The 21,009-nt window shown below is 37.4% G+C and overlaps 1 protein-coding gene across 1 annotated transcript in view; it reads left to right on the top strand.

The window, feature by feature from the left end:
• LOC129754082 (aldehyde oxidase 3-like) overlaps positions 1 to 21,009 on the top strand; it is a 31,332-nt gene that overhangs the window by 9,609 nt on the left and 714 nt on the right. Inside the window, exon 5 of the mRNA XM_055749950.1 lies at positions 5,982 to 8,412. Within this exon, the coding sequence (XP_055605925.1) occupies positions 5,982 to 8,412 (2,431 nt within the window). The remainder of the gene's footprint in view (positions 1 to 5,981; positions 8,413 to 21,009) is intronic.

The following is a 21,009-nucleotide window of genomic DNA, read 5'->3' as shown; positions in this document are numbered from 1 at the left end:
TAGAGATAGCACAACGATTTGGTACATCATTCCAGTGGATTCCCAGTTACGTGAATGTCAAAGGGAACGAAATCGCAGATCAACTGGCAAACATGAGACTATCAAACAACGCTCCAATTCTTCAAAACCAGCAATTGCTGGAGGACGCATTCTAAAAGTTCGAAACTGAGGCACTTCAAAAAACAAAATGCTGGTATGCAAAATACAGTGATGCAGATGGAAATCTAAAAGGAAAAATATTTAGAAAAATCTATCCCGAATACTCACCTATTCTGTGGTACGACAAATCGCATCTTGAAGGCAATCAAATCCGTCTGATAAATCGATTGGTGACAGGGCATGATTATTCTCGATTTTGGTTGAATATCATGAAAACTAAAGACGATGGTGACTGTGATAGTTGCTACTCGCCCGATACAACAAAGTACTCAATATTAGTTTGCCTAGAATACAACAATCTGAGATTCAAGTATTCATTCGAACTTAAATGTAATAGTCTAACCGATTTGGTAAAGTTGAATGATGAAGAACTGTTTAAAGAAGTTACTGATTTTGTCAAGAAAGCTAGATTGAACTTATAAACAACATAACAAAACTTAGGTACAGATACCAATAATTATCCCGTTGCCAAGCACAGCTCCTAGCCGTCTGGCTAGTTGCTCACGAAAATGACCATATAGTCTCTGTTACTGAGCCACCAAATGAAGTTGTCAGAAGACAACTTCGCCCAGAAGAAGAAGAAGAAGAAGAAGAAGAATGGTTTATCAGAATTTATTAATTTTCATGTTTTTCGATTTGCCAGGAGTTATTCGAAGAACTACAGGTTGAATTCTGTAAAAAAAAAGTATAGAGATTGAAATAAAAAAAAGACATTTTCTGAAGCCAAGAGCGACATTCATCAGTACGAAAACGACATGACTGCGACATGTCTTTTTTGGATTTTTTGAATGTCATCGCTAAGAAATTCCTTCGAGAAAATGTCAAATAACATTTGGAATGAATGTCACAACTTGCATCGAGATTGTGATAGCCATGGAAAAAAAATGTTACGATAAGCTGATGAAAGTCGGTCGTCACTTCGATGCAGGCGCGGTCCTATGGGGGGGTGATCGGGGTGATCACCGCCCCCCCCCCCCCCCCCCCCCCTTCCCCCAAGCGGCAAAAAACCGTTACAAATTACACGTAAATGCACGAATAACTATAAAAACATTGAACTTTCCCTTGAAGATGTGCTGTTGGGTTTTCAAAAATTTTCCACTCCGTGGGGGTGTTTAAACAACGAAAAAGTTTGTTTATAACTTAAGAGGCTCAAGATTATGGAAGAGTCGGTCTACCAAACTCAAGCAGCTGTAACTTGCAATTCCCTGGATCAAATTATACCAATCAACTTCTGTTGAATTACTTAGAGTGTTGATTTTGAATTTGCTAACCATTTTTCTACTTAACATTTGAGCTAGGTAATAAAATGTAGGGCCATTTTTTTAATTGTCACTATGTATCACACATATACCTCATATGCCTAAATTTACATGAGCAAATTCTGTTAAATTTTGTATTTGTTTCAAAATCTGAGCTTCCTAATTCTTCATTTTATTTGAATTTTAATGGAATGACAAATTTGAATATGTCTTCTAAGGGAGTGAATATTGTTGTAATACTGACATATTTGAATATTTTTTCTTCTGAAGTCATACATTGATTGCTTTTACCATGCAGTTTCTTTTTCATTCGGTCAGATTGGCAATTTCTTTTATTTTTCTGAAATTACCAAGAAGTGAAACTTTGGACTTTAAATGTTAAATTGCCTAATTAGTGAGAAATTTAAATCGTAGTCACATACTCCATAGGAGTGATCAGTTTTCCAGTAGGCACTCAAGAAACGTTTGACTTCCATTGACAGTCTTTGGTACCTTCTAATCCAGGCATGTCAAACTGGGGGTTCGCGGGCCGCATGCGGCCCGCCGTCTAGGTCCATGCGGCCCGCGTAGCCCCGTCTTAAATTGTCACAAAAATACACCACTGATTTTTATGTAAAATATTACTGCAAAAAAACTAAAGCTGAATGTACCGATTAAACTGATTTTGGCTGCGGCCCTCTACGTAATAAAACTTTTTTAATGCGGCCCGCACACCTAAACGAGTTTGACATGCCTGTTCTAATCTATCTGTTTGATACCAATATTTCACAAAACAAAGTTATTCGTAATATACAACATGTTGAGGCCGCATGAAATACATTTTCAAGGAAGATTCGGCAACAGAATGTTCCTCATTAGGATTTTTCTTTGTAGTTCAAAATATCTTAAAAACCGAAGGAATCGGGACAAAATATTGTAATAAAACTTTACTTCAAGAATAAAAAGCTAAGGCGAATCTGAAATTCAAATATAAATTAGAATTTTCAATTCTGTATTTTTTCTTTTGTTTACAGTTGGTTTATTGACAATTTAAATCCTTACAAAGTGATGTCCAACTCTTTCCAAAATCCAATGTCTACTTTTCTCACTTGCGTTTACAAGAAATTCATAATTAGATTGCAAATCAACAATTGAGGTTTTGAATCACAGTAAAGATTCTCTTGCACGAATTCATCCCTCCCTCGATTTTACATCATTCAAATATGAATATTAAGAAATTCCAAAAAATAATTATATCCAATTTGATTAAATTTGGTTTTAAATCTATCACATCAAGCATTCACATAATGGATGACCGTAAAAAGATTCAACAAAATACTACCAAACAGAAATTGAATATGAAAATTTTAAATTTGTATACCTAGTTAGAAAGTTTAAAAAACCTTTTAAAGATTTCTTAATTCAAGTTAATACGTTTATAAAACACATGAGATACCAGAGCAACAAAAAATCAAAATATCAAATTGTGGGCAGTGTTTGTAATTTTTGTGTTCCCTAAAATTTTAAGAGCCAAAAAGGAATAAAAACTATTTATAAAAGCTGTTCCAATATGAAGGAATTGGTATTTTGAGAAAGAGATTTAAATTCATCTTCAAAATTTTAAATCTGCATTCACAATCATAACACAAAGAAACTAAATTCACATTTTCCGAAGGGCAAAGAATTTGAAAACTGACTTTAACTTATTTAGGGATACTGAATGCAAATTTGTATTTTTCATATCTACTCTGTTTTTCGATATAACTTTTAAAAATACAAGGTTAAAATTCATTGAAATTTTTTTTTTGCATTTTCGCAAAAATATACAGTATCCAAAAAATTTAGAAAAAAAAGTTCTATCTTCATGAACAATTTTTCTGAAGACTTTGAATAATTTTCCGTGACTTCTCGACGACAAAGTTATAGAATTTAAAAAAAGTTAATTTTTTTTTCGAATCGTTTTTTTTAGGAACAAAATCTGTATCGTTTTTTCGGGAATTTGCCACATGGCTACATGCCGTTTTCTGACAAAAAATCTGACAAAAAAATCGAGTTAGGGACGCAAAAATTTTACAAAATCAGTTTGCCTATAGTTCTTAGCGTTCCCGATAACTGTCGATAATTTTTTCGGCAATCCATCAAGCTAACATTCGAAAGAGCTTTTTGTGACTTTCGACTTATACTGCTGGATTTCAAGATCTACACCAACTGCTTTCAGCTAATCCACTCTTCACTAATTTGACCCTTCATGTCTTTCTTTTATGTTTTTTCCAAATTGAAAATAATATTACGAAATTTCCAAATCACTATTCAGTAAAATATTTCAATGAAAAATTTAATCACTGTTAATCAGTTTCAAATTCATAGCAATTATATACTAAAACTTACCTCAAAACTAGACTTTTCGTTTGGCCTAGCACTAATCTTCGGAAGCTCATCAACGTGTGTATAATTTTCATTTGTAAAATGACATTTATAACAAGAAATTCATCAAAAATCTTTGAAAATGAAAATTTCAAACTACCAGATATACAAATTATGAAAATTTTCATTTTATAGACATTTTTTGCAGTGAATATTATAGATTTGCTGGTTGCTCTATAAAATTGAAAAAGTTTGTCAAAAGATTTCATATTTCTTCTCTTATTTAATATTTTTCGAAATACATCTGATTTTGTTCAGTGAAATTAAAGTGGGGGAAGAGGAACAGTGTGCAGCGTTTATTGTTATCATTTGAAAATGGCAACCCTCATCCCCAGAACCACCTTCCCCCTCTTTTCGCTTTTTCAAAATGATCGTTTTTTCCTCAGATATTACGTTACTTCATATTGACTGATTTTTGAAAATTTGGAAAATAACCCCCCCCCCCCCCCCTCAAGAGCCAACTCTAGGACCGCCTCTGCTTCGATGACATTCATATTGGCAAATGTTATGGCGACATTTAACATTTTGAATGTCAGAGAATATAATCGTAACATTCATAGAAATCTCAATGAAATGTTATTAAAATGAATGTCACGACAGTCAAAAAGATTCCATGCTGACTTTGCCATGTGAACTGGCCAATCTGGCCGTTTTCGGAATCCGAAAAATCAAAATGATCATGCCCACGTGGACATACTAGTACAATAAATAAACAGGAAAATGTTTTTGTTACAATCCAAAAATCGATAAATTTTTTCCTTAAAGTATTTTTTTTGTTGTGTATATTATTGTCGTTTTATCATCTTTATGGCTCTAAAAAATAAATAAATTTAAAAAAAATACATTGAAAATATAAAAAATTCAAAGCAACTTAAAGTATTAATTTTATTCTCTAAATTTTAAGTCAAAATCAATGCTCTGGTCTAGGGTTACCAATTACCATACGTACTCTTTTAAGTACATGTTCTCTTTTTCGATTGAGAAATGCGCGTAATTTTCTTTTTCTGAAATTTTACAATATGTTTTCTTTTTTTTAAGACATTATTATAAAAAAGTACTTATTTCTTACAATTTATGAAGTTAGTTTTCCACATCTTTTCAAAGAATCACCGAAGAAATCCAATTTACAACAATTTACTTAAATATCATTTCTTATGAAGGCATCTTCATGTCATAATAAACAGAGAGCGCGATAAGCGGCTTTGAGTATGCCAGAAACTACCAATCCGTAATCAATATGCACAAAAGAAACTTGCTTAAATGACTTATGCACAAATTCGACAATAAACAAAACAAAACAAAATATTTTCTAGAAAAAATGTATCGATTTTTGGATTTCAACAAAAACATTTTCCTGTTTATTTACCGTACGAGTATGTCCACGTGGACATGACTTAAACCCTTATCCTCTCTCCGTGAAAAAGTATGAAAATATACAAACCTCTGACTCAATCTAAGCTTTCCACGTAATTTTTCGTCTTCCAGAACCGACCAGATTGACCGCGGCCAGGGCCAGATGGCCCCGAACCACTTTTCCTATCAATTCCCATCATGTACAGATCAAGAGCTTTCTATTCATGTGTCGCAAGTTAAAATCTGATCATTTTGATTTTTCGGATTCCGGAACCGGCCAGATTAGCCGTGGTCAATGAACTTCATCACTGTCAAAATCATGACATTTTTTTAATTTTTCCATGACAGTCACGGAATCAAAAATTCAGAAATGTCATTTCGACAGTAAGAGGACCAACAGAACCCTCGACTGTCACAAGTCACAAGTAAAAAATGTTATCGAGATTAATAATTCGATGACATTTTTCTGAGCGACTGTCATTGCTAAGCTGAATAACATTTTCTCCAGTCGTTTATCATTTTTTTTGATGACCGTCAATGTCATTGAGATCTTTTCGAATGTCATTGGAAAATATTATGTGACTGTCACGATCCCGACTGTCTTTTGGATGACATTCGCATCACTGAAAATTATGATAATGTCTTTCGATCAATTTTAAGTGATTGAATTGATCAATTTGCACCTCACGTGTAAAATCTTCATGACTCAAGACTAAAAAATGTTGAAGTGTGAGAAGTTGTACATATTTATTTACTTATTTACTCCAAATTTTTCATGTTTTTACAACAGTTTATCTTTTATTTCAGTTTACCCATGCAGCCATTGCGGAAAGAACAATCATTGGGAAATGCCTATTCAAAAACGATAACCTCAAGATGATTTTGAAGGCTCTGGAAATGGACCTGGAGCCGGATTTGGTTCTTCCCGATCCGTCTCCCGAATTTCGAAAGCAAGCAGCTCTAGGTCTTTTCTATCGATTTGTTCTCAACATCGCACCCAAAAACACCAAGCTAGTGAAGTCCCAATATTTATCTGGCAGCGTACCCATCGATCGACCTCTATCAACGGGATCCCAATCATACAGTACCAATCCCAGGAATTGGCCGTTGACAAAGTACGTCCCGAAGCTGGAAGCTCTAGCTCAGACAGCTGGCGAAGCGAAGTTTATCAACGATTTGCCAGAGATGAAAGGTGAGCTTTACGCCGCTTTTGTGATAGCTACGAAGCCCAAGACAAAGATCTTGAGGATCAATCCAACGAAAGCGCTGGAAATGGAAGGAGTTACGGCCTTTTATTCAAGCGGGGATATTCCTGGGAAAAATGATTTTATGGTGTTCAAGTACAATGTCAATCATTTCTTCCCCGTTGGAGTAGAAAGTGAAGAAATATTTTGTAGTGGCGAAGTCTTGTTTCATGGACAAGCTGTTGGGATTATACTTGCTGAAAGGTTTGAACTGGCCAATAGAGCTGCAAGATTCGTAGAAGTGGAATACGGGAACCTTGCAGAGGATCCAATTTATCCAACAGTGGCAGACGTTATGGCGAACAACGCGAAAGATCGATTATTCGATGTTCCAAACGAGAGAATCGGATCATCGTACTTAGCAACGAACAGGGGAAGCAAGACTATCAAAGGAAATTTCGTACTCTCAGGACAATACCACTATACGATGGAAACGCAAACTTGCGTTTGTATTCCAACGGAAGATGGAATGGATGTGTACAGCTCTTCTCAATCATTGCACCAAGTTCAGGGCGCAATAGCTCAGATGCTTGAACTGCCTCAGAACCGAATAAATTATTATGTTCGCCGAATTGGCGGTGCTTTCGGAGGTAAACTGACTCGAGCCACTCAAATTGCTTGCGCATGTGCTCTTGGGGCTTATCTGACAAGAAGACCGGTTCGATTCATCATGACAATCGAATCGAATATGACCTCTATTGGCAAACGCCAGGGATTGTGGACTGACTACGAAGTTTCTGTCAATAGGCAAGGACAAATAGCGAGACTCGAACATATTTATATTCATGATTCGGGTTGTATAAAGAATCCTTCTTTGGCGCCTTTCTCTTCACCGACGTTTAAAAACTGCTATGATGACAGTTCATGGCGCACCATTCCGAAAATTGCAATAACTGATGTACCCGCAAACACCTACCTAAGAGCCTCTGGTTCAGCGGAAGCCATTTGCACTACCGAAACTATCATGGAACACGTAGCTTTCGAAACAGGAATCGATGCTCTGAAGCTTCGATTAATGAATATGCATGAAACAAGCAAAATGCGAAATATGCTTCCACAGTTCATAAAAGACGTTGAATACGAAACTCGAAAGCAAGCAATCAAACAGTTCAACAGCTCTAACCGTTGGCGTAAAAAGGGCCTTTCTATTGTACCGATTGCTTTTCCTATAATTTATTTGGGAGGATTTGATGCTCTCGTATCGATTCACCATTTGGATGGAACAGTTTCCATCACTCACAGTGGAGTAGAAATGGGCCAAGGTATCAATACAAAGGCGGCACAAGTTGCTGCTTTCATACTAGGAATTCCACTGAACCTGATTTGCGTGAAGCCAATGAGCAGTATAACTTCTCCTCAAGCAAACCTTGCTGGGGGAAGCTACACTAGTGAAAGTGTAGCATTTGCCGTCCAAAAAGCCTGTGAAATTCTTCGAGAGCGCATTCAACCGGTACGAGGTAAGAAACCAAGTGCGTCCTGGGAAGCGCTTACCCATGCATGTTTTGCAGCCAACATCAGCTTGACCGCAAGGTACGCTACCAAAGCTGCTGAGTTAGTACCTTATACCGTATGGGGCTTAGCTTGCAGTGAACTGGAACTGGACGTGCTAACCGGATCCATTCGCTTGCCTCGTGTTGACATCCTAGTGGACGTTGGGGAGAGCATGAGTCCGGGAATCGACATCGGTCAAGTGGAAGGTGCCTTCGTTATGGGACTGGGATACTTTCTGACCGAATCCTTGGTGTACGATAAAACCAACGGAGCACTCCTGAACAATCGCGCAGCAAACTACAAACCACCGGGTCCGAAGGATGTTCCAACCGATTTTAGATTACGATTTCTGCAGGACTCAACGAACCCGGTGGGTATCCTGGGGTCGAAAGCCATCGGAGAGCCCACCTATATTTTGGCCGTCTCGGCGCTCTTTGCTCTACGTTATGCCCTAGAATCAGCTAGAGAAGATGCCGGCCTTGAAAGAGAGTGGCTTCCTCTGGGTGAGTATCCAATTCTACCATCTACCAGTCATGGTGCGTGATCACAGATATTGATAATGAAAATTACACAGCATTTTTTGTATTTTTTTCATAACTCAAGGATCCTCTAAGAGCCTCTCTACCAAACAGCTCGATTGAGCTGCCTGGTGTGGGCTCCTTAGGGCAATAAAATTAACTGGCATTAAAAAGAATTAACCGATAAACTTTGAATCTGTCGCTAATTAATTTAATTGTTTAAATCGTTTATGTTTGTGTTTGATTGAATGATGGATACATTGAAAAAGCTATAAATACCGTCAAACGGGGCAAAAACTGGGTTGAATGCAACATTTAGGTATATATGTATCACAACACTTATTAAATTTTATTTATTTATTTTTAAATGAAGTAATCAAGTTATCATTTAATGATTATTCGATGCCGTAAAAAACTGTATCCAGTATGACGAATTGGCTCAATGATATCACCTCCAAACTTAATAATGGTTTTGGTATCCTATACCAACGCTGTATGTGTGAATATATTTTTCGGGATATAACCCTTTTTATTAATTATTTTTATAATTCAGTTACCAGACTGGAGTTTCCATATGAAGGATTGCATTGTTGTTGCATCACGTTCGGTAACATCAAAATGTATTCCATCCATATATTTATTTTTATGATTTCAGTAAATTTTTTTTTTAAGTATTTTTTACCCCTAAATGTATGTAGCACTCATATGCTTTTTCTTACAAAAACATTTTTAACAGAATAAATGTACAAATTCAATTGGAACAGAAGCATGTTTCTGCAATAAGTGTTTCGTGAACTTTTTTGACCGATCCATTATTTAAATGTACAATCGGGCGATGAAATTTTAAAAAAAAATGTCAGTAGACAGTTTTGAACTCTCATCCGTCCCAGAAATTTTTACCCGTTACAGTCCCCGGAGTGTCAATTTGCCACATCCGACTAAATCCAATATATCTCTTTTGTTTCTCAACCGATTTTACAGGTAAAAATGTATAGTTTTGGAAACCTCGTAACGTAACTCAAATATGTTATTCAGACATTAAACACCTACACAGCAAAAATTCCATCGCGCAGATTTACAGCGAATACGATGCAAATTTTTGGACCATCGCTTCATACGCTAATTTAGATTTCATTTTTAAATTTACATTGTGAGATGTAAAAATGCAATCACTGAAGAAAACGGAGAAATTTAAATTTACAATTTTTTTTTTCATTATTCATATTTCGTGTGTTTTTGTGTTGGATGTAAAAATGAATTAAATCAATTTTTCAGCTACATACATATCAATTTATTATTTTGAAAACGGAAGGAACGAATTCAAGAAGCACGGAAGATTTAAGTTTTGTTTATTATGCAACAGAATATCCAGTAAGCAGTATACTGTCACCCAATCAATGAATCCCGCTTAGAGGCTAGCACCCGTTACCAGCTGGAAACGTCTCATGCGCAGATGATTGTGATTGCGCCAGCCCGCTGGGATCCTTTGATAGTTTGGGCCTACAGGTAAGCCTTGCCAAGACCACGGCTGCATCCTAAGCGTTCCAGTACGAGTTCAGCACACGTAGATCCCGATAACTCATTCGTTTTTGTGCGAGCGACTGCAGGTAGCGTTACGACTTCAGCTGCTTGACACTGTGGCTCTTCTCGCTAACTTTCAGCTACTCAGTTCAGAGTGATGGCTACTCAGTTGTCGCCAAAACCGCACTTACTCAGTTCTGACTAAACGGCTTTTACTCAGAACTGACTAACAGCCCTTTTGGCGACAACTGAGTCGGGGTTACTCAGAATGCGCGAATCATTCCGGGGCGAATTTTGACCGTTTCTTTTACGTAGGAATAGTCAAACCCAGTTAAATGATTAATTATGTATATAAAAAGAATAAAAACAGTAAAATATTGTGGAATATAGAATTATATTTTCCAGAAATCTTAAACTTAATTTTAACAATTGTTGCTCTTTCATTGTGATTTGCCTCGCTGCTGCTGGTGCACATCCGAAAATTATTCGTTTAACCAACAGATGAAGGTATTTTCCATTATCGTGCCCTGTAATGAAATCTGAATTATCTGATTGTTCATAAATTGTTATTTAAAGCTTATATTTACCATTAGAAATTGGGTTTTTCTGATATTTATTGCAGACAAAAGCGATTAGTGATGGCAGGCCTTGAACAAACTGATCACCATTTACTCAGTTGTCGCCTTCAAGCACTCGAATTCGCTGAGTGCCAATTTTCGTGTCGTCTGAGTAGCCACTACTCGGGAAAACTGAGTCGTTTTAGATCAAGCGACGGCTTCGTCATACAAAAGGCGATGTCTGAGTAAAACGGAGCCGGGCTCTGAGTATTTCAAATTTAGCGAGTTCGCTATGTCTTTGGTGTAACCCTTGTTACCGGGCATTTGCGGCCATCACTGCGCCCCCGGCTGCGGAAGAGTAGAAAACCCAGCTGGGCCTTGTAGCCGAGACGACGAGCCATGTCCAGGAGGGTTGGCCTCGATGTCCGTTGGAATTTGGTCAACTGCGGGTAATGCCTAAAATCTGAATCTGAAAGAATATATTTTAAATCAGAACAAAAATTGAAACCAAAAAATCATACTTACTTGAAAGCGGAGCAATTATGGAAAACCTTTCTCTCAATTCCAAACCTTTTCGGAAACTTTGTTGTTTCGTTCTTGGACACACAGGTACCGGCGTTCCTCCATTTCAAACTATTGAAACAATCCATTTATCAGCTCGAGTGCAAGTTTTTTTTACTTTTGTTTGTGTTGTTTTGACGTTCGGCGGGGACAGCTGAGAAAAATTCATAGCGAGGCGATGTAATTTTAAAACTTTTCAATGTCACATCCAGAACGGCGATGTAAAAATAACATCGAATCACACTGAAAATAAAATCTCTCCAATTGGTTTTAACTTTAAATGCAATTCGATGTAAATTTATAGCAGTAAAAGCTTATGGTTCCGAATGTTTACATCGTTTATGCAATTACGTTGCGTGTGACTTTATTTATTTTTTGCTGTGTATAACACTTCAGTTTTATGTTATTCAAAGTTTAAGAAAAAAAAAACCTAAAAAACATCTTCGGGAAAAGACTGTAGACCTGCTATGGAATGCTCAAAAAACTTACTTAGTGCGTTGCACGCAAGGATATATTCTTTTGAAATTTTTTTTAGATCATGATCAACAAAAAATATTAAAAAAGTGTTAAACCATCAAAATTGTTTAAGTCCCCCCGGATAAATTTTGAAATGATGATGAAAAAGCTGACGTAATTTGGCACATTTTCGCATGTTTAGAATTGCAAAATACGAAACACAGAGTTTTTGGCGCATTTCCAAAGCCTAGCTGTTTTTCGAACTTTTTATCAATTTGTAATCTTACAAATTTTTAGTGAATTATGTCCTAGTTTTGCCATTTAGATAAAGTTTAATTTTTTTTTGAGTCTTTTTTTAAGTTTTGATTGGGATTGTCTACAAAGTACCGTTTTCATAATATTCAAAAACTTGTTAGCAAGTTATTAGGTTTTCTAAAAGAAATTTAAAATAATTTCCCTTGAGCATTCACCCTATCTTTAAAAGCACTTTGAACAACCATTTTTTTTAGGAAGCTTGAATAAATTAGCCTTAAATTTTTGCTAACTTATGTGTGTTATGATTTGGTGCGGAAGAATATTGCGAGCTTTCTGGCTGGGAAATATGAGTGCGTGATGTTGGATTGGTAGTCTGCGGTTGCTGTTGTGGTCAGGGGACTGAGATAAACGGAGAACCATCGTCAATGATCAACAAATTTTACAGCCAATGATTGAATTTGTGGTAATTTGTTGCAATTTGTTAAAGAGAATAAGAAGGTTTAAGTTAAAATGAGAGAAACCGGTGCTCCGAGAGAGTGAAAATGTGCTAATTGTTGCAAATTGTTGTAATTTGTTAAGCAGTTGTGGAATTTTGATCATTACCATTCCAAATGCAAAGGATTCTCTCTCCACTGCAATCCCTTGTTCGTTACGCTCTTCTAGATTCATTCGCTTTAATCGACCACAATGGAATGCAGAGTACCAGAATTCGCTGCAAAACGGACATTTTCCTGAAGACTTGAATCTATAATCTTTTTTATTCTCATACCGATTACGAAGCGCAGAGTATAATTCGTGGCTGATAGCTCAATATTGTTGATCTCTTGTAACGCATCGCTAGATAAAACAGCACGGAGATATGTAAATTTATCCATCTCCGTTAAATCCGAATTTTGATCAATAAAACTATTGTACGAATCCCTAAAAACAACCCATTCGGTAAACTTCTCTCCAAAAGTTGGCAAAAGGATTTCAGGGAGTTTGACTTTCGAAAAAGTCGAAGACGGTCTGGTCAAATCGTCGGTGAAATCATGTGGAATACTTCTACCCTGCAGCTCCAGTAATTCCGCCTTCAGTAAACAGTACTTGTCGTCAAATTTCTGTAACAATAGATGATTTTCATCTTCTCTCGACTGGCCCGCAGCTTCACCTCTGCCTTTCCTTCCACCATCACCGTCCGACGATTCATCTTCCAACGCCTCTTCAAGGAGAATCGATTCTGCCATTTGCAGGTGCTTTCAAGATTCTCCAACCGAGCATTGTCGTTGATCCGTTTCTGGCTGAAAGTTTTCCACAAATCTATCGATCAGTTCAATGAAACTTTATAACTGTTTTTCACGTTTTAACAGTACTCGGAGTTCACGTGACATTCTGATTCACAGTAGTTCAACAATTACAAAACAAATGAATACTTCACAATGACAAATTCTATCACTTCTATTATCACGAATATTTTGGACACTCTTTTTACACTATTTTTCACTCTACACTTTTTTTTTTGAATCAAATCCACTGATCGACTCGACGTAGCGTTCGCGAACCGATTGACCACAGGACTTACAACCTGATTGACTGCAATTAGGGGTATGAACCAGCAGAAATTATTAAGCAGAATAATCAATTACCAAAACCAGAAAGGGACATCACAAAGCCAGAATAATTTAAGACTCACATGCATTTTATGATTTTTATTTCTCACACCAATTTATTGCCAAATATACAGGAGAGCCACATGCATCGAGCCTCCTTTATTTTACTTCCCTTTTTGTCACTTTATCAAATTCGGTAATATGATCCTTTCGAAATCCACCGGTAATTCCGTCGAAGTCCTCGAATAGTCCGATCGGTCCTCTGCTACCGCAGCTCGCATGCAACAACCGGATCGGCACCACGTTTTTCAGCGACCGTTAGCAAAAGCTGCTATTATCGATGGCACCTTCGCGATCCCGCGATGGTGTCGACCTCGAGACACATTCACACACAATAGAGAGCATTGACTCGACACTTATTGTCCATGCACTTATTGTCCAACAATTGCCTTTGTTCGTGAAATCACGTTTTGTTTTTTCAACGATATCAATTCCACGTACAAAACCAACCGATAAACCGCGGAAACATCCGGCTCGAAGGACCAAGAAATATGTTCACAAAATCGCGATTACCGGTTCCCGAGTTTCGGACAAAACTTAGAAAGTATTACACTTCCTAGAAATAACAGTACGTGGAACGTGTGGAGTAAAAACGTGTATTTTTCTGGAGTTATATATAAGTACTGAACTGCTGACTAATATACAGTCCGGCGGCGGACGGTTTTAGTACATTGAGTATACAATTTAAGCCGATTGCTAAACGATTTAGGTAGTAGATATGAGAATTGGTGAGCCGAAAAATTACACCGTCGTCTAGGTATTAGGATGGCACTAATATTTAAATAAATTGAATTAAAGTATGATAGGGGAGATGGGGGCATAATGGCCACCTTAGGAAAAACGCTTATTTAACCATAGAGAACAGCTGTAATATGTGAATTACATCATTGTTTCGGGTTCAGACACTCAAATAGTCTAATGCCTCATTGGATGAAACTTGAAAAGTAGATAAAAACGTTTAAAAATGCATTTTAAAATTTTTTGCCGAAAGCTGAAAACCAGTCACAGTATGAGCACCATTGATGAGGGCATAATGAGCGTTTTCTGCCGGGGATTCTAGCAGGAAATTCGACTCGATGAAGTCAACTGTGTAATAGAGCTACAGCTTGACTTGTATCGTCTGACGATTTGGCCTATTGGTAAGATGTCGGAGAGGTAATCAGTAGGCTCGAGTTCGATTCCTGGTCGAGGTGATTTTTTTTTTCATTTATCATTCATGATCATGATTGCACTAAACGGTGAGGCGTAGATTCATCAAACAATGCAATAACATAATAATCTAGGTCTGTTTGTAGAATTCAAAGAATAAACACATGCTCATACATTATGTTTCTGGTGTTTTGTTTGACGGATGATGCTTTGATGCTATTAGCCGTCTAATGTAACAATAAAGAAAATCAATCATGAATGGTATGTGCAAAAAAATCCCCTCGAACAGGAATCGACCTCGAGTCTGCTGATTACCTCTCCGACACCTTACCAATAGGCCAAATCGATAGACGAATCAAGCCAAGCTGTAGCTCTATTTTTCATTTGACTTCATCGAGTTGAATTCGCTGATAGATTCCTCGGCAGAAAATCCGACCTTTCGCACATCAAGTTTTTGTTTTGCTGTTTTCTCATCTTTTTTGAAGGTTTTTTTTTAGCTCGAGAAACAGGTAAAGTTTTTGTAATACCTCCGGTTCAGTTAAAAAATATGCCAAGCATGTCAAATGTCGGAAAATATAGAAAAGTAAACCAAAAGCACGACCAATCATATACTGCCAACATTTCAACAAAAACAAAATTGATTGATAAATTTCCATTCAATTATAACTTGGAGGAAAGAGGATCTTTAGAGAGGTTTTAAATTAAAGCATTAATTAATTTTCGTGTTTCTCATTGCACGAGCAGCTCATTTTACATGATTTTGCAAATTGGCTTTATTATCTCTCATTTTTTTCTGATTGTGTATAAATCAATTAAACATGTACCTAACATGATTTTAAATAGCAGATAACTACCTCAAAAAGAAATGTGATAATTTGACTACAACTAGGTAACAGGCGTGTTGGAAGAAAATACTGATTGATACAAAGCTAACCGGTTAATTTCTTTAATTATTCACTAAGTGAGTAGGAATTTAATAGATGAAATAAGTAGTGACAAATGGTTGCATTGCAGTTACCCTATCACAAGTACGAGATTGTTGATGCTATGTAATGAAAGATAAGTTTGCTTGTGAAACTGAACTAACCTTTCTCATTGTAATCTTTTAATTTCTGGAAACAATGCTGTTCTAGAAGTAAAAACCTTTTTTATTCAATAAAAGTTTAGCACTCAATGTGACGTTCAGAGCTGTCATCATAATCGTTATAAGACCAAGTAATAATCGATTACAATGCAAATACATTCTTTTCTGAGTGTTGTTATATGTTAATTGAATTACCATTCCTTTGATCTGTAGCTGGATGGGTTTTCACTCGACCACAGTGTTTATATTTCATAAATCAAGTTTGACATTTTAGCTAAAAGGTTGGCGCGTGCATGAGCAGGAGAATTACCAATGGGATTCTATTGCTCCAAAAATTTTGATATAAAAAGTTAAAAATTAAAACTGGAAAACAAGAAGCTTAGATTATTTTTAAATTGTATAAGTTGATTGAAAAAATATGAAAATGATTTAGTTATCAACAGATCTAAAGATCACAAATAAAGCTTAGTTCATGAAGAAATGGGACAGTTTCTAATGCTAAGAAAACCATTCGGTTGATCGGAAAATTTTCTGAGAAGGAAATTAAGGTAATCTTATTATTATTCATGGGAAAACATGAAAAAAAAATTCACCATTTTTGTAAGATATTTTTACTTTAATCTTGGTATCTTCCATCGGCTGGCGCACACTGCTCGTGACTTTTGTCGTGCGGATTTCGATACAATCAACCGTGTTCTTTCTGAATATGATTGGTCTGACTTCCATAGCTGTACTGACGTTGATATGGCTGTTAGTACTTTTTGCGCAATTTTGGATGATGCTTTTGACCAATCCGTACCCCTGGTGCGGCCTCCTCTTCGACCTCCTTGGACTAATGCTCACCTGAAGCGTTTGAAACAGACACGTTCGAAACTGCTGCGGAAGTTTTGTAATTCCAGGTGTCCATTTACCAAAATCAAACTAAATGATGCTACAAAAGGATATAGGATATACAATCGACTTTGCTATCGCCGTTATGTAAATCGTACTCAAAGTGAACTTCGACGCAATCCAAAAAAGTTCTGGAAATTTGTGAACTCCAAACGGAAAGAATCCGGTCTTCCTGCGATACTCCATTTAAATAACAGATTTGCCACGTCACCAGCTGAAAAATGCAACCTTTTTGCAACGCACTTCTCCAGTGTTTTTTCAGTCGAATCGCCAACTGCCGATCAAATAAACGCTGCCGTCACGCGACTACCCACTGATGTTCTGAATCTGGACGTTTTTGCTATTAGTGAGGAAATGGTCTCAGAGGCTATCATTAATCTGAAGTATTCCACTTCGTTCGGACAAGATGGAATACCGGCCTGCGTATTGAAAAAATGTCGCAATTCACTGATAAAACCTCTTACCCACATCTTTAATCAGTCCCTAGTTCAACAGAAATTCCCTTCCATCTGGAAAAAATCGTGTATGAGTCCAGTCCACAAAAAAGGTGACAAACAAGATGTTCACAATTACAGAGGTGTCACATCGCTAGCTGCATGCTCGAAGGTATTGGAGAGGATCGTCAACGATGTTATGTTCTCAGCTTGTCGGAACTGGATCTCTGAGAATCAGCATGGATTTTTCCCAAAACGATCGGTAACTTCAAACCTAACAGTTTTTACATCATTCTGTATATCGAAAATGGATGGTGGCAAACAAATCGATGCTATTTACACAGATATATCAGCTGCATTCGATTCAGTGAACCATGAAATCCTCCTGAAAAAATTGCATCGCCTGGGATTCTCCGAAAGACTGTGTGCGTGGATTAACAGTTACCTAACGAATCGCCGACTAGCTGTTAAAATTGGTTCTCCTTATCTAAGTTTGTGGCATATCGGCAAATTGAAAATCTAATTAGAGAGCAATTAAGACAGACATGAAAATTGATAGGTGGAAAGGTCAAAGCTAGAGCGCTTTGGGTAGAAGAAACGAATAGATGGTGAAACTGTGAGCTTAGGGCATTGTTTTTTATCGACATGCTTGTGTGATTTTTTGCCCGGTCGAACGCAACCTCATGTGTTCGACCCATCTGAGCTGGTTGTGGGTAGCAATGTGGCTTCTTCGTCACTTACTACAAACAGCCAGCAGGTGCTGGGTAAAGAATCACACAAGCAGTTTCATGCTGTCGATAAAAAACAATGCCCTAAGCTCACAGTTTCACCATCTATTCGTTTCTTCTACCCAAAGCGCTCTAGCTTTGACCTTTCCACCTATCAATTTTCATGTCTGTCTTAATTGCTCTCTAATTAGATTTTCAATTTGCCGATATGCCACAAACTTAGATAAGAATATATCCCAGCGGCGATCAAAATAAGATAATAAAATTGGTTCTGCTGAATCCTTTGATTTTATTCCAAAATCTGGCGTACCGCAAGGCAGCAATCTGGGTCCATTATTGTTTACGCTGTTCTGTAATGATATAAATTTGCTCCTCATTGGATGTGGAGTTCTCCAGTATGCGGACGACCTAAAAATATATTTAGTTATAAACAGCCTAGATGATTGTTACGCGTTACAACGTTTCCTGGACATAGTAGCGAGCTGGTGTGCCTATAATTTACTGGTTTTGAGCGTTTCTAAGTGCTGTATTATCACATTTGGGCGCAGGAAACACCCGTTCTTGTATAATTACAATATACTGGGCGTGCAAATGCATCGTGTAGAGGAGATAAAGGATCTTGGCGTTTTATTGGACAGTCGTATGACTTTTAAACGTCATTACTCTGTGGTACTCGAGAAGGCAAACCGCATGCTGGGATTCATCATACGTTTGAGTAAAGGATTCACCGATCCGATCTGCTTGCGAGCTCTGTATTGCTGCCTGGTTCGATCAATATTGGAATCGGCGAACCTGGTATGGTGGCCTTTCGAAGCTGCTTGGATTACGCGTTTTGAGGCAATTCAACGACGATTTGTGCGTTATGCTCTTCGTGAGCTACCCTGGGAAAACCCGTTAAACTTGCCACCATATGCTCATCGTTGTGCTCTGCTTGGTCTTCAAACGCTATCAGATCGCCATTCCATCGCCCAATCTCTATTCGTGGCAAAGATTTTACGAAACGAAATCGATTGCGCATGGCTGCTTTCCCGATGTAACATCTACGCACCAGAACGAACTCTTCGCAATCGAAATTGGCTCTCTTTGGAATCAAGAAGCACGCGCTATGGCAGCAATGATCCTCTACGTTCCGCAATAACTTGCTTTTTACGCCATTTTACACACTTTGACTTTAATGTATCCATTTCAATCTTTAGACGTCGGATTGAATCTGATTTGAGCGAACAATTACGAAACTAAGAATCTTGTTATGTACAAATAGTATTAAGATCATTAAGACACCTATGTCAGATGATATTATTTTCAATAAACAATAAACATGTTTCAGTCATGATATGTATCAGTTTTTTTTTCCTGTAATACTTCGTCTAATCTGTATTGGCGGTGACTGCAACCTTCTTCTTCATTTTCCGCAACATTTTTGCCCAATCCTTCTCTTTTGAGAGAAAACTGAGAGCAATTTTGTGGACTCAATCAATCGGAAATTTTTGTTCCACTAAACACTTTTTTACTGAAATATCAGCTAGCAAAATCTAACAAAAACGTTGCACTTAATCATGGAATTCATTAAAAATTAAATTGATTGGTTGAGGTCGTTCTTAAGCTGCAAAATATACAAATGAAAGTACTCTTCTTAGTCTTTTCAAAATAGCTAAAACAAAGGTTTTTGTTACGAGAATTGTTTTATTTCTCTACAGGAGAAGAGTAGGTACTAGAACATCATGATTTTGTTGCAAAAGAATCAGCAAATGCATACTTATAAAGAGTGATACGGTCGAAATTTGGTCAAGAGAAAACACGTGTAAATCGGTGAAATCGTTTATTTAAAAAATCAAATTAAATTTCTTTTTCAAGTTTAATTAGTATAAAATTTAGGAAAAATATTCAGTTAGGCTTCCGCTTTTCCAAATCCGAATTGCCGGGCCTTACGCTTAAACCCTGCCATCAGATTTTGTACAGCCACCTTGTGCACCTTCTTCGCCGCAGAAAGCCATTTTTGCCTTGAACTGCTACTCGTCCTTAGCAGTTTTTTTGGTCTTCTTTAGGTTCCGCTTGACAATAGCCCAGTATTTCTCAATTGGGCGGAGATCTGGCGTGTTGGGAGGGTTCTTGTCCTTGGGAACCACCTGCACGATGTTGGTGGCGTACCACTCTATGGCCTTTTTATCGTAATGGCAAGATGCCAAATCCGGCCAAAACAGTACGGAACAACCGTGTTTCTTCAGGAAAGGCAGCAGACGTTTATTCAAACACTCTCTCACGTAAATTTCTTGGCTGACAGTCCCGGAAGCTATGAAAATACTGCTTTTCAAGCCACAGGTACAGATGGATTGCCAAACCAGATATTTCTTCGCGAACTTTGACAGTTTCATGTGCATGAAAATATCTGCTACCTTTCCCCCTTCTTTTGCCGTAGAAAACTCCTGTCCCGGAAACTGCTTTGACGTAGGTTTCGTCGTCTATTACCACGCAATCAAACTTCGTCAGCATCGTCGTGTACAGCCTCCGGGATCGCGCTTTGGCCGTCGTATTTTGTTTATCATCGCGATTTGTAGTCACTACCTTCTTGTAAGTCGATAATCCAGCTCGGTTTTTGGCTCGATGCACGGTTGTAGACGATACACCCAGCTTATTTGCGGCATTTCGGAGAGAGAGGTTAGGGTTTCGCTTGAAACTACCGGCAACTCTCTTTGTCGTCTCAGCGGCTTTCGGTTTTCGATTTCCCCCCGATCCAGACTACCTTTAATTACATTTGTAACGGTTGATTTGGCAACTTTTAGCGATTTTGCCAGCTTTGCGTGCGAGTAGCTCGGATTTTCGCGATGCGTGAGCAAAATTTTGATACGCTGCTCTTTTTCCTTGGACGGCATTTTGACAACTGAAGAGTGAATTCCAAAATCAAAATAGGAGCAACATTCTACACACACACATCTTCAAAATGAGGGGTGTTCAGGTTTTTAAAATGCAAAATTGAAAGAAATACGTCAAGTTGATATTAACCAAATTTTGTCCGTATCACCATTTATGCTAGAGACCACGAGCAGCTGCGTTACAGGATTCAAGCGATGGATTTTTTTTTGAAGTTATTTTTTTCACAAGTTTTGTTATGCATCAGAATTAATCAGTCGCATTGTCGAGTAGCAATAGCAAAATTTGTTTTTGAGGGTCAGTTTAATAAACTTCTCACTCAGATAAACCCACTTCAATTCAGAAACTCTAAAAAAAAACAAAAACACGGTATCATACCATCGGTGGTAGCCCACTCTTAGACTATCGACCGTAAAGTTCTGCAACCAA

This window comes from Uranotaenia lowii, chromosome 3, assembly GCF_029784155.1.
Source record: "Uranotaenia lowii strain MFRU-FL chromosome 3, ASM2978415v1, whole genome shotgun sequence".
NCBI lineage: Eukaryota > Metazoa > Arthropoda > Insecta > Diptera > Culicidae > Uranotaenia > Uranotaenia lowii.
The sequence above is the reverse complement of the archived record's forward strand: the minus strand, read 5'-3'. Positions and strand labels throughout refer to the sequence as shown.